At 35.9% G+C, this 15,055-nt stretch overlaps 1 protein-coding gene across 1 annotated transcript in view; it reads left to right on the top strand.

Annotated features, from left to right (window-relative positions):
• Nucleotides 1–14,642, top strand: part of LOC129244112 (uncharacterized) — a 32,333-nt gene extending 17,691 nt beyond the window's left edge. Inside the window, exons 7-9 of the mRNA XM_054881726.1 lie at nucleotides 13,133–14,046; nucleotides 14,174–14,318; nucleotides 14,387–14,642. Of these exons, the coding sequence (XP_054737701.1) occupies nucleotides 13,133–14,046; nucleotides 14,174–14,318; nucleotides 14,387–14,508 (1,181 nt within the window). The 3' untranslated portion in view covers nucleotides 14,509–14,642. The remainder of the gene's footprint in view (nucleotides 1–13,132; nucleotides 14,047–14,173; nucleotides 14,319–14,386) is intronic.
• The last annotated feature ends 413 nt before the right edge of the window (nucleotides 14,643–15,055 follow it).

The following is a 15,055-nucleotide window of genomic DNA, read 5'->3' on the forward strand; positions in this document are numbered from 1 at the left end:
TCAAACTATCCCATCCATCATTGCACGCTGGCTATCGAACGGATCATCGTCGCTCCGCTTCGGCGGTATAATTAACGGTATGTGGTTGTCAGCATCTCCCCTGCAGGGGAAACCTGCAGTAGTGAAACAAGTTTGTGGGTGTACATGCACTTCGCTGAGAACTAACGAAACATAGTGCCGTGGCAAAGTAACGTGTAGTGAATAAATATCGAAAAAATAACGAGTGGGTACCAGTAACGAAAGTAGCCAAATGATACAAATGTTAGTATATTTCATAAAATAAATAATTCAATATTACCGCGCTTTTGTTAACTGGACTTGCAACGAAAATTTCGAATTTGGCTATTTTGAGATGGCAAAAACAGTTTTAGTATGAATACAAAAAATTAAAAAAAACAGGAAATCGGTCAGTAAAAAAAAACAAATGTGAATAAAATTATGGTTTAAAAAACCAAAAAAAAACACGATTTTATGATAATATGAACTGAAAAGTCACTAATTTTAAAGTAAGGCAGTAACTAACGCAACTTAGTGGTATAAATGGATAGGTTAAGAAGTATGTAAAATGGCAATACTCGAGTTTATTCAATAGTATTAAATTAAATTTACTTTTAAGACTAAAATGAAAAAAATAAAATTATTAGAATCTCTTATTTTTTTCCGACTACGATTTCATTTATATTCATGCTATCATTTTACAAATACTAAATTTTTCTACTTTCACCTACTAAGTAAGCAAGAAGTACAAAAACACAGATTATCTAAAAATTTTCCTGATAGACAGACGCAGACAAGAGCGTATATACTTTATATTGGGTAGTCGAAAAAGTCTTTTCGTATTTCTAATCAAACTTCAACTCATTTTTTTTTATATTTATAATGAAATTTATTAAACCAAATATGTACTATTTTGGTCGACCACCTTTTGCCTTGTTTTCTTCTAGAGACATTATTCCATCAGTGTAAAACTTTTGTGTTTGCTCGGCGAAAAACTGCGACAAGTAATTCTCACAGGCTTCTCTTGAAGCCAACTTTACTCCATTAAGGCAGTTCTGCATTGACCAAAACAAATGGTAGTCCGATGGTGCAAGGTCAGGGCTATATGGTGGATGTATCAAAACTTCCCAGCCAAGCTCTCCCAGTTTTTGCCGAATCATCAAAGATGTGTGTGGCCTAGCATTGTCCTGATGGAAGACGAAGCCATATCTGCTGATCAGTTCTGGCCGTGATTTTCCATTGCTTGCTTCAATCTCATCAGTTGTTGACAGTAAAGTGTAGAATAAATCGTTCGAGCAGGCTGGAGCAGCTCATAGTGGATGATTCCTTTCCAATCCCACCAAACACACAGCATAACCTTTCGAGGCGTCAATCCTGGCTTTGCGACCATTTGTTGAGCTTCACCACCCTTGCACCATGATCTTTTTCGCACATTATTGTCGTATTTGATCCACTTTTCGTCTCCTGTTACCATTCGTTTCAGAAATGGTGCGATTTCATTTCGTTTCAGCAAAGAATCGCAGATGTTAATTCGGTCCATTAAATTTTTCACAGACAATTCATGTGGTACCCAAACATCGAGCTTCTTTTCGTAACCAGCCTTTTTTAAATGGTTCAAAACCGTTTGATGATGAATGTTTAGTGCCTTGGCGATGTCGTGGCAACTTATGTGACGGTCCTGGTCAATATTTTCCATAATTTCATCGTCTTTTTCAACGATAGGTCGACCGGAACGAGGTGCATCTTTCACATCGAAATTTCCAGACCGGAAGCGAGCGAACCATTGTTACGCTACACGAACTGATACAGCATCGTCCCCGTAAACTTCACAAATTTCATTGGTGACTTGCGTGGCATTCTTCCCTTTTTTATACAAAAATTTCAAAATATAGCGAATTTCTTCATTATTTTCACTCAGTTTTGAACAGCTCTAACTTTTTTCAACTTCTCCGAATTTTATTTTTTTCAAGCTTAAAATGTCACCTTTCTAACACCATATGATATGACACAATGTGATTGGTAGCACTGGAGATAGATGACTCCAACGACATCTATTGACAAAATACGAAAAGACTTTTTCGACTACCCAAAATATAAATATATATTGGCCTCCTTCAAATTTGCGGTATACATCATGGTATTTTACCGCAAAAGAAGTGACCTACAATTTTATGCCACCTAAGAATGGCAGCTACTTTTTGATGACAAGTTTTTTCATGGCAGAAATACACTCGGATGTTGGTATTACCTGCCGAGAGGCGACCGCTTTTGAAAAAAACTCGTTCTGTCATTTGGTCTTTCATGCCCAGGGCGTCAATCTCAGGCAAAACCGAATAGTACACTTAAAAAACACATCCGAGCGAAATAGTACATGCTGGCTTCGGGAGAAAAAAAAATGAGAGTTTAGCTTGAAGCACACGCATTGGGGAATTACTAACAGGGGGCTTTGATTGCCAAAATTGCGAATTCGAGTTGGTATCGAGAAAATTTATGAGCTTTTCTATTGTGTCACTATTGAATTTCAATACAATAAAATTTATGAAATTTATTTAATCGATCTCCACTATCGATTACTACGGATTTTTTCTTAAGAACCAAATATTGTAAATGTAATTGTTAGGAAAAGGGATGCAGGGCGTTCCTGATCACTTTCCATATGTCAAATTCAGTTCTAGCCAAAAAGGGATGTCATCGGACAACTTTGTGACTGTGTGCAATATCAGTTCCGAATTCACTAAAACCATGAGTTCGCTACTGACGGATTTTCCCAAAGGGTCACTCTGCTCTTATGAGCAATTTTACACAAAGTAAGTAAATTTTTATCATGTTCACGATTTCAGCCAAGTTTTCCAAACTCTCCGTTGGAAGTAATGCGATCTCACATGTTTAAATGATTGATGTCAGTATTTTTGGCATTCCGTTGGACACAATTGTATAGCTTGAATGCACATATGTATAAAAATAAATGCATATGGATGTGTTATCGCACAAAAACGAAAGTAAAATTACTACGTTGTGAAGTTGAAAGAGCCACTAAACTCAAGTAGAGTTTCTTTAATAAGATTGGCTTTTACAGATAAATGCAAAATGCGGCACTGACAGCTTTTTCGCATTCGAATGAGTGGCAGAACTCAGTGTCATCTCTTCACGGTACAAAATGGATCGTTTGGATAGCTCAGAAAATATGGACAATTGACCACCATGGACATTTATATAAAGTAGAGTTCGTCCAATACTATTTGAGAAAAAACAATATATGTACATTAATATTTAGTGAGCAATCCTTTATATTTTCTCACAGCATTCAGTCTTCTTGGAATGGATTCGACCCGCTACTTGTATAGCATCGTCTCTTCATTAATAGCATCGTCTAGGTCTTTCTTGTTTCTAATAACAAGCTTTTTCAGTTGCTTTTCCAAAGGAGCACACAGATATCCATTTACATTGATGTCCGCCTTACCTATGTTTGGGATCGTTGTCTTGATAGTACTGGAAATTGTCTTTAATTCTCAACTTTTCAGCACTTTGGACCAAATTTTCTTTTATAATTATTAGATATTGTTTGTGGTCCATATTGCCGTTAATGAAGCACAAATCTCCAGTACCAGCAGCGGACATACAACCTCATACCATTCCGTCGGACGTAAGTTTTTTTCAAGCAACTCTTCATTAGGTCTTCTCCACACATATGATTGTACATTTGACCTAAAGTTTTAGATAGCGCAAAGTTTTATTTGACATCACCCAGTTTTACTTATCATTTGCCAATAGAAGTTTTCAAAGTAAATAAAAAAAAAATAAAGCAAGAAAGGCAAGCAAATCAATTACTGAATTAATTACTTATGAATTTACTTTGATTTACTGGTTCAGAAATGTTGGCGTCTAGATTAAAAGAAAGAAACTTAGTCACAAAAGAAACTAAAATTTCTTACTATCGCAGAAGAGAACAAAACGTCGAACAACTAATGGGTCACTTCCAAAGGGTTGGATGTAATATGAGCATTAAGTTACACTTTCTTCACAACCATTTGGACTATTTTCCAGCCAATATTGGGGATCTCAGCGAAGAACAGGGCGAGCGATTCCACCAGGACCTTCGTACGATGGAGGAACGCTATCAAGGTTACTGGAACACACACATGATGGCCGACTATTGTTGGAGCATTAACCACAGTTCTATGCCTTCAACTTCAGCAAGGAAATCATATAAAAAAAAAAAAAATTTAAACTTAAGAAGGCAATAAAATAAAATAATCTTTAAATCTATAGTGTTTTATTATAAAAAGTCAAATGTGTCGTATAGAGTCATATAGAGCTGATACAGGAATTTCAGTTACAGATTTGAAATTGTCATTAAAAATTGGACTAAAAACATGTATCATAACCCAATCATCAGAAATGCTGTTGGGCAGTGTTATCAGCTTCATGTACGGTAAACACTTCCATTGATTTTGACTTGTCATAAAGTTGGCAAGAGCAAGATAAATACAGACAGGCATACATATCTGCATGATTGATGTGCATCATTTGAATGTCTAAGGCCCGCATAAACTTAATTTCAACGCAGCCAAAGAGAATTCCGAATCAAATTTTGAGTATTCAGTTTTGAAAATAGTTACAGAGAGAGAGAGAGAGAGAGAGAGAGAGAGAGAGAGAGAGAGAGAAAAAACTTTTATTAATTAATAATATCAATTTTTCATAAATATAAAAAATAGCCGGTAATTATTGAATGCCTTGGGAATTACAAAACTAGGAACACAACTGGATTTGGTTTTTTTTACCACCACTTTGAAGTTGCTGCAATAAATATAGGGTGTTTGAAGAGGTGTGCCATTTATTTATTTGTTCGGTTAAAAGTAAAAAGATTATAAGTTTATTGAAGATAATAATGATAAATGAATGACTGCGCATAAAGGTCCCCGTTGCTTTTCCAATAGGCTTTGAACGGCTGAAATAAGAAATTACATGGATATGTTTACGAGACTTACAAGTACAGTAGTTTGTTTCGATTTTAGCGAAATTTGAATTTAATTTTTTTAATTCGTGTGAAAACATTTCAACTCCCGAATTAGCAAAAGTATTTATTACAAGTGAGTAAATTAACTTCAACAAAAAAAAAAAAAAAAAAATAATTGATATAGTGGAGAAAAACAGTTCTGAAGATAATTCTTTATCATTGAAATGCATAGTAAACTACATCTAAAGAAAGTTACAATTAAAGAAAAGTACCGACGAATACTCTGCGTTAAATCAGTTGACACTTTTTGACCACGTTTTTATTTTCTTAATTAATTTTAATAATTTTTGTATAAAAATATGGGTCGTGCTCCCACAAAAATCATATAAAACCAAGTTTTAAACTTTGTGCAAATTAAAAAAAAACTCAACAAATGTTTAATCGAAATTTTTAGCAAAATTTCCGGTATGCAGTTTTATTGCCCATTCAATTTAAAGTGGCTCAAACATTGCGTTGATTTTAGAAAGTTTTTTTTTATATTGGTGATGAGTGTCTTCTTGCTATATAAAAAGATTTCCAACCTTCGTTATATGAAAAAATGCATAAGACGGTCAGCAAAAAAGAAAAAAATTGTCAAAAATTAACCAGATTATTGAGTCACGCCAAACTTGCAATTTATAATATCAAAATTCAATGGGCTATAAAACTCCTATGTATGCTATAGTTTTTTAACGCAGTGTAGGAGATAAAAATGGCAACGGTAAGAAAAAGTTTGCGTATGAGATAAAATAACCATACCCTGAAAGAAGAAGAATAGCTCTCTGGAGTGCAGTGGCCTACAAAATCGTACCATAGGTATAGGTAGGTACATAGTTAGGTGAAATGGTTGAAGTACCACTCTGGGACTCCCCTAGTAGCACCAAAGCGCCGTTTTGATGCCATTATAAGAACTGCAACACGCATTTAACTACAGCCAACCAGTGTTGTTGATGTAATGGAGAACATTGGGACCCTAGGTCCACTATCCCAGAATGTCGAAGAAATGAGCACTCAGTGACCTTAATCGTCTAGCCCGGACATTTATAGAGAAAGTGCTCAAAAGTCTCCTTCTCTAAAAGTTTCTCACAGCTTGTGCAATGGGGTTTAAATGGTAAAGATTTTCTACTCCTTCCAATCCTGCCTCCTTGGAAAAATTGCACTGGCATGACCCTCAAACTCCTGTTTGCGGATAGAGAGATCTGTCTGAAGTCCAGAAGAGAAATAAGGTGTTAACTGCCTAAAAATGCTACCATGTCCCTTAAGAGATTGCCTTCAGAGGCCAACCTCCTTTAACCTTATTACATTTTGAGCAGCGATGGAAATAAGATAAAAGTTGATGGGAAGTAAGTGCAAAAAAAAAAAAAATTCAATAACTTTTATAAAATTCAAAAGCTACAGAAAGCTAGGACGTGACAATAAAAATTCTCAAAAAACACTGCTGATTAGAGAAATATTATTTTCCTTGATAAGTTGAAATTTCAACTCTTTGGTAATGGTCGGGATGACGATTGGTTATAGATAATTATAATTCAAATATTTGTTTGATTCGAAAATTGATTGAAAATTGATCTTGCCCAATGTAGTTTGAACGAAAATTTCTTAACCAAATTAATCATGATGAGGTTAGTAAAAATTACTTAAGCGAACGACGGGATTCTAACTCTCAAGATGTTACTGCTAAGTACATTATTATGTTTCGATAGTTCCGGAGAATCTACTGATAAGATGAGAAATGCAAAAAAGAGAATATCACTATTGAAAGAATACGGAGAATAGCGTAAAAAGTAGAAGGTTCCATCATAGGTGATCACGAGTTGGTGCGAAAGGTAATAACGTGGTTTATTACAAACCGTAATTCACGAAAGTGATCGTCTTATCCAATCACACACATATTCACTTCTGCCTACAAATGTAGGAATCTATAGTTTTATTTGTCATCATAATGGCACATACTCGTAGATATTTATGAGGTGCATTTTTCCATAGCAGAAATTTCACCGATGGTATACCTAAAACCGGAAAAATTCATTAATTTTCTTTTTTCCAGAACAGATTAAGAATCAGTTGAAAGAGTTTCTATGATGAACAAGAACAAACAGTATATTTGCGCCTAATTATTTCATGGATTATATTAAGTTAAGGTAGTTCCCAGGACAGATTTTTATAGTACACTCTCTACGGTCCTTAAACTATACCGATCTTGTGGCTAAACCGATCAGCTTCTCCAGCGAGACTGTAATTAAATTGTCTATAAACTCGTCACATGAGGCTCGGACGCTACTCTAGTAGTCCCGTTAGAGGTGAAGGATGATAGATTTACCCGGTTTAGTCATTAACTATGGTGAAAAAACAAATTGTGGCTCCCCTCGACTGCCGAGTCCCTTGCCGAGTCCTTTTGTATCTTAATTTTACATATATTTACACACTCGTATAATCAGTCGTCGTTCAGATGACAACGAACCGACATGTTGATTTTTTTTCGTATATCACCAACCCAATCTCAGTAAACCCATCTCCTGTCACGTTAGCCAATCAGCTGATCTCTCGGCTCTCGCTCAGAGCCAAATAACGGTATTCTTTTTACCACGATTAGAGGTCGTATATTTGTGTTCGTGAGCTTCAGCAAGTTCCGTGTACTTCGTTTACCATCTGTGGGCCAAAGTGCATGCGATACTCGACGAAACACCGCAATAAGAGAGACTCAGTACCGTAAAATGTTGCACAGCGCTGTTTTCAACCCCTCCTCTATCTCTATATTCTAGGTTCTCTATATTCAAGATGGAAAAGTGAAAGAAAAACAAAAAAAAAAATGCTTGCCAGGGACAGAGAGTTTTAAAAAACAATTAGTACAACACCCTGAAGATCAATAATTATTGATTATAATCAGTTCTTGCGCTCTTATTCCTTCTCATTTATATGACGCGTTGATTGTAAGTAGTGAAACAGATATAAATATGGCAGAAATAAAAATAAAGCATTCAATTTTCAATTACCCGAGGCGCTCTATACAAGCCGCTTTATAAATTTCATTATCAGCTGCGAAGTAAAACAAGCGCGGGTCAAGAAGCTACTGATTGATATTCAAAAAATAAATTTAGATGCTGATTTTAATACATACAAGGCCTTGGTTTTGTTGGTATGTAAATGTGTGTGTTTTCGTTTGTTTACTTGTTTGTTTATTTCTTTTAGAGAAAATTGCATTAATCATAGACAAATTCCACGTACTTACTTACACACTTACAGGGTCCGGCACTCGAAGTGTAACCAATTAAAAAGGCCATAAATTTAGTTTGGAAAATTACTTTTATTCAATTCAAAGTAAAAATGTGTGAAATATTACAAAATTAAGAATCAATTTACTTATGCTCGATATGACCACCTTTTGCCTTGACTATGGCCTTGAAACGGTCCAGAAACGCATCGCAAACTGCCCGAATGTGACTTGCAGGTATTTTGGCCCACTCGCGGGTAATAGCATTTTCAGCGTCGCGATACTAGTGAATCTTTTAGTTCGAACCTTGCTCTCCAGAATGGCCCAAAGAGAATAATCCATCGGATTCGCGTCTGTTGAATCTGAGAGCAATTGTTTGGACGTTATGAAGTTTGGAACGTTGGTTTTTAGTCATTCTTGGTTCACTCGAGCTTTGTGAGACTTTCCTGTTGAAAGGTCCATGTCTGCCACCGAAATGTTTGTCTGCGCACGGCTTCAATGCAACCTCCATAAAACATTCCGGATAATATTTCACATTTACCTTGAAGCCCGATTGGAGAGCGCCAATCTGCGATTACAGCAGCTCAAGCCATTACCTGTCGCGAGAGCTGCCTCCTGGTGGTCAATCGCTGACTCAAATTCTCGTAGGAACGGTCGGTCAAATAAACCCTATCGTTTTGTGAGTTTACGAATCGCTCAATTTAAAAAATTTTCTCGTCAGAAAACACAATGTTCGGAACACGGAAATTGACCACTTTCGGCCAAGCGAAACAATTATTTTGCGCTCTTAAGTCTGAATTGTTGCTGCTTTGGTGTGAGATCATGCTCCTTTTGGATTTTGCAAGGCTTGACTTTAAGATTATTTTTCAGTATCCATTTGGTTGACACTTCGTCGGGGATTCGCTCAAATCGCTTCTTCACTTTTTGAACCATTTCACGTGACGTTGCAGTCTTTTGATGACCGCCTCTATGACGTTTTGCGAAACTGTATTTACTTTAAGGTGCTCGAGTTCGCAAACAACCGCTGGTTGTAATTTTCCAGCCAAATATAATACAATCACACTTTGAAATCCATTAGTGATTTTCTTTTTTCGCGTTTACTCTCGGCAAAGTGCTTCCGTGCGCTTGTAAACAATACTCGGGACTGTCATTTAGCCAAGTAACAGACAGCTGATAGCCGTGCATGAGCTGGGCGAGCGGTCTGAAGTTGATTATACTTCGAGTGCCGGACCCTGTACATAAGCAATTACACACATACATATAAATATACACACAATCATACTAAGCAAGCTCTTCTCCGTCGCTTAGACAAAGTTGATAATTAATTTCGTAAATAGCCATATACTGCGTATCAGTGAGAGAGTGTACACTGTGAAAAAATTCTTAAATGCTGAAGCATGAAACGTGTGGCGAATTAAAAAATTTTAATCTTTTATCGAGATCTAGTGATCACTTTGTAATAGTCTAATATCTGTTAGAAGCGTTTATGATCACAATGCAAGAATCACAGAAACAAGATTGCACCTATCAGAGAGAGCGCAACGTCACATTAGTGTAGTTGTGCAGTGTTGCCTACCCTCTTATACACAAAATACGAAAAAATTGTGAGTTGGGTGCTTGTTTCTTTTTTTAATTTAAAGCTACCTAAATTCTGAGCTAAAAAACAAATCATATACCAAAATTCTGAGTTAAAAAACAAATCATAAATAAAAAATATAATAGCAGATTTCACTGCTATTGAAAAATTTGATGTTCTGAAAGTGCAAATCTTAGTTTTTTCGCCTTTAAAGTTATGCAAGAATATTGGATCTTCTTCTCTTGACTCTTCTTTAAAATATTTTTATAAGTTTTGAAAAGCCTTTGAATTTACTGAGTACAAATTAAAGCCATAGAAGTGTACTCATAGTAAAAAACAAAAATACCAGATAATACTTAAAAACCATAACGTCCTTTTTGGCAAAAGAATACCTTATCTTGTTACATAATCTCAACAAGTATTTTTCGGCCTTTGTTTAAAGAAATCCTCTCAACATAAGTTTTAAATACATAGATAGATTTTTAAAACTCTGATTATACATATAGTTTGTAGTACATAACCATAACACATTTATTTAAAAAAACGCGTATAACTAAGACAATTTTTCACGCATACAAAGTTCTTTAAGTAATTCAAGGAAAATTGAGTATTTCCTTTTCTTAAAATTGACTTTTAGTGCTATTTGGTATCCAAAACTAGGCAACACTGCAGTTGCGAGAGACTGCTCGAAGAAGAAGAACAAAAAACTTAGAAACAAATGTAAATAAAGCGAAGAAATAATCACCAACACCAACAACAATCGCAATCGCCGACAATATGACCAGATGATAAAAAAGTAAAGCTAAATAGAACAAAATGAATTATTGAACTATTTTTTTTTACTTATATTTACATAAATATAAATATTCCATTTTAATTAAAAGAAGTTAAAGAAATGTCAGAAAGAAGAACTAAAACTCGAAGGCTAGAGAACAAAAAATATGCTAAATCTACTTATGAAAATGTTAGTCTGATCACACTGATCACCAATTGCACCAGTGCGACGTCACGAAAATCAACTGATATTGTCAAATTTGCCAAGATCAAAGTATTGGTACCACAATTGGCGCCATCTTATTATTCTCTCCATCGTGATCCCAATAGAATTGCAAAATATGTATTTATGAAAAAAACAACAGAGTGAAGAGTGGTTTTGAATGAGAAAAGGCCCCCAAAGGCCAAAATGGCATAACAGTTCGAAAGTGCAAGAACGTACCTAAATATTTTTCTACTCCAAACTCATCGCCTTCGATTGGTTATGAATTTCGGAATTTATCCACATTTTTTGTCTTAAAATGAGGCTAACTTTTGGATAGTTTATTATATATAAATATATAAACCGTGGTTAAGTTTTAAGGGCCGGTGTTAATTTTGAATAAAAAACAATTCTTTTTAAGAAATTATTATCATTTATCTTTATTATGATAATATTAGTATGAATCAATTACGTATGGAACAAAATATCGGTCAAATAGCCGCCGCGGTCTCAGCGGCACACCTCCATCCGATGGTCCAAATTTTCGGTGACGCTGTGCCATAATTGAGGTTCTATGCCGTTAATGTGCCGAATTATCTCATCCTTTAGCTCTTGAATTGTTGCTGGCTTATTGACATATCGTCCACATCCATATCTTCCAATTCGAGTCATTAAAAGTTCGTTATCATCTCACGATAGCGAACACTATTCACAGTAACTGCCTGACCAGCTCATTTTGGAAAAATACGGCCCAATGATGCCGCCGGCCCATAAACCGCACCAAACAGTCACGCTTTGAGGGTTGCATTGGTTTTTCGGCAATCACTCTTGGATTATCACTCGCCCAAATGAGGCAATTCTGCTTATTGATGAATCCACTGAGGAGAAAATGTGCCTCATCACTGAAGATGATTTTCTTCACGAAGTGCGTGATATTGATTTTGATTTGAACGCCCGTTTTCATAATATGCCTTAATAACTTTAACGCATTGCTCGATTGTGTATCTTTCCATGGTTCAAATTGAATTAGTCTGAAATTAAAAAATGTCAAATGAAATGCAGAAAAAAAATTGACGTTTAGGTGTGGTTCACACTCAACATCGGCCCTGGAAATTTAACCACCCTTTATAATTGGCGCGTACACCCTTTTTGGGTGTTTGGCCGAGCTCCTCCTCCTATTTGTGGTGAGCGTCTTGATGTCGTCCACAAATAGGGGGACCTGCAGTTTCAAGCCGACTCCTATGTATATATTTGTGTTGATCTGTGGTAATAAAAAAAAAATATTTCTAAGTCGTTGAGAAAGCAGATGCATTCAAAACTGCCAGTTTGGTTTTTTTTTTGCGGCCGGAATATGACAAGTCACAACTTCTCTGCTCGTCAATTTGTAGTGAAGCAACAAGGGGTTAACGATAGTCAAGCGGCTTATAGTCGCTTACAATCGGCATACTTAGCCCAGTGCTTCCAAGTGTAGGTTATTTCTTTGCATACTTAAGGCAATGAAAAGCAATGAAATCGGATAACAGTTTGAACGGCACGTGGTGAAAAGAAAGTTGACCGCCTTACGACGGGATCAAACCTTATTGCATACTTTCAGGTTATGCCCTTTGAAAAGCAATGGTATTAGATAACAGTTTGTCAAAATGAAGATAATGCAGTGCTGCCAAATCATATCCAACGTTGAATTACAGAGATTTTCTTTCGTTTTATTCACTAATAGCTAGGTGGTTGGTGAATCGAAAGCAGTTAATATCATATTGAGTTTTTCGATGGAGGCATAAAAATTTTTTATTAAAGTAAAACATAGAATAGCAGATATTACTGTCTGAAATTAATTGAATGAATGAAGTTAATTTAATTAATGTAAGGTTGAATAATAGAACACAATGTCGTGCAGCGACCGATTGTTTAAAACAATTTTTTCGATCTTTCAATGGTATAAATTTTTACCCAAAACTTACCACAATGTGGATTGGATTTTTCAATTCTGGTGAATTTATAGATTTGAGTTCTAAACAGATTTTGACTGATTAAAAACCATTTCCATGTATATATTTATATAATTATTTACGGTGTTAAAAAATATTTTTCTCAGTGTACAGCTTTTTCTTATGCTAATAGGCGATCGTTGTAGTCTAATTCTTTCGCGAATTAAAAATGTACGGCAGTAGTGCGAGAAAAAATTGTGCCAAGTATTTAGTCGTAATTTAGCATAACAACCGATCGCAGCTAAAACCTTAATCACCACCATCAAATCTCAAATTCAAACAGGCACAGCATGAAAGCCCTGTTATGTAAGTAGAGTAAAAAAACAAAACAATAATATAATAATTGCTCACAAATCAAAGCTCAATAAGCACCAAATTAAATTATTCACAGTTTTAACCGCATTGGCCACGCTGGGCAGTTACCTGCCCGCCTCTGCTGCCACAGTAGGCAACCAAGGCGAAACAACTGAACGCAATCTCTTCGCTGCCGACATTTATCAAATCATAGCTGTGGATCATTTGGGTGAGAATGTTGTGATCTCACCTGCAGCCATACAGACGGCTATGGCCTTGGCCTTTTACGGCGCCAAAGGTCGCACTGCAACTGAAATTCAGGCGGGCATACGTCTCGGCTCAGCTAATTCCGATGAAGTGGTGCGTCGTTTCAGCGCTTTTCAAAATGCTTTCACGCGCAGCAACAATTTACGTTTATTCAATAAAATCTACATAAACGAGAATTTAGAGTTCAAAGCCAATTTCAGAGATATTGCTCGACGCAGCTTCGACTCCGATCTCGAAACGGCAGACTTTCATCCACCCTACAACAAGCGTACCGCCGATCGCATTAACAAAGAGGTAGAACAAAAAACCCTAAATAAAGTCACCAATATTCTGCAGCCGCAACAATTGAACGATCTGACTGAGGGTGTAATGGTGAATGGTATAGCATATAGTGCACCTTGGTTGAACGCTTTCAAGGCGGGCAAGACTGAGCGACGCGAATTCTCTTCTGGTGGTCGACGTTCGGTGAATGTGGATATGATGTGGACAGTGAATAATTTCCGCTATGGCGAAGTAAATGAGCTGGATGCAAAGGTGATCGAGCTGCCCTATCAGAATATTGAATATTCAATGCTTGTGCTGTTGCCGAACCAAATGAATGGTTTGTCTAGTCTGGTGCAGCGTTTGTTGGGCAAGAATTTGGTTGGGCTCGTGGATAGTCGTTTGAGCTCGCAAAAAGTTGAGGTACGACTGCCGAAATTTGGTTTCGAATTTGGTGTCAGTCTGGAACAGCCGTTCGCGAAGGTGAGTGAAAGTATGTGCGGAAAGAAAGCAAGCGCAGAGAATAGAGCATTTAAGTAGATGCCTTTTTAGTTAACTAATAACGGATACAATTTACATGTAACAGTTAATAGAAAGATAATACTTTCAGCTTGGCGTTTCGACTATGTTTAGCCGACAAGGCGATTTCGGTCATATGTATCGCATGTTCGTGAGTCATTACATCAATAGCGCCAACCACAAGGCATATGTGGAGGTGACCGAAGATGGTTCAGTACAGTCACTGGAATCTGGAGGCAAGTTTTATATTTGCGAGTAAACATATTTTCCTAGCAATTTATTTACGAATTTCTGACATTTTTAGGCCTGAAGAGCTTTTTGACATTCTCGCGTCCGAAATCGTTCGAAGTGGATCATCCATTTGTGTTTGCTATCAAACATGAGGACTCGATCATATTTATAGGTCATGTCACATTCAACGTTTAAGACAGATTGAAGTCGAAAAGCAAACATTAAAGTTAAACTTTGAAAGGTTACAATAAAGTAGGCATTAATAGAATTTAAAAAAAATTCCAATAAATCCAGTTATCGCATTTGGAAGTGATTTACTTTCACTATAATTTGAATTTTTTTGTTTGGTATAACAAAATCAAGAAGGCGTTTTTTTTGTCGGTTCTGATTGAAAAATCTTCGACAACATACACAAAAACAAAAAATGGTAGACAGTGATGCCAGATGTTTATTTTTTTTTAACTGTAAACTTCCGAAATAAAAAACTGTATTTTCGACCACAATGTAGAAATTTTTTAGAAAATTAGGGCTTTCTAATTTTAATAATTATATTTGTATATAAAAACAAATGAAATTCAATTCATTTTTTATAAATTTCCTTGCTCATTTTTGTATATATTTGATACGATACCTGGACTTTAATGCTATCTGAAACATTTCTTTAAGAAATCTTTTGCTCTTAAAATCCCAGAGAAAGCTGGAGTTTTCAAATTATTTTTTATATATTATTTGAATAAAAAAT

Source organism: Anastrepha obliqua, chromosome 4, assembly GCF_027943255.1.
Source record: "Anastrepha obliqua isolate idAnaObli1 chromosome 4, idAnaObli1_1.0, whole genome shotgun sequence".
In the NCBI taxonomy this organism is placed as follows: Eukaryota; Metazoa; Arthropoda; class Insecta; order Diptera; family Tephritidae; genus Anastrepha; species Anastrepha obliqua.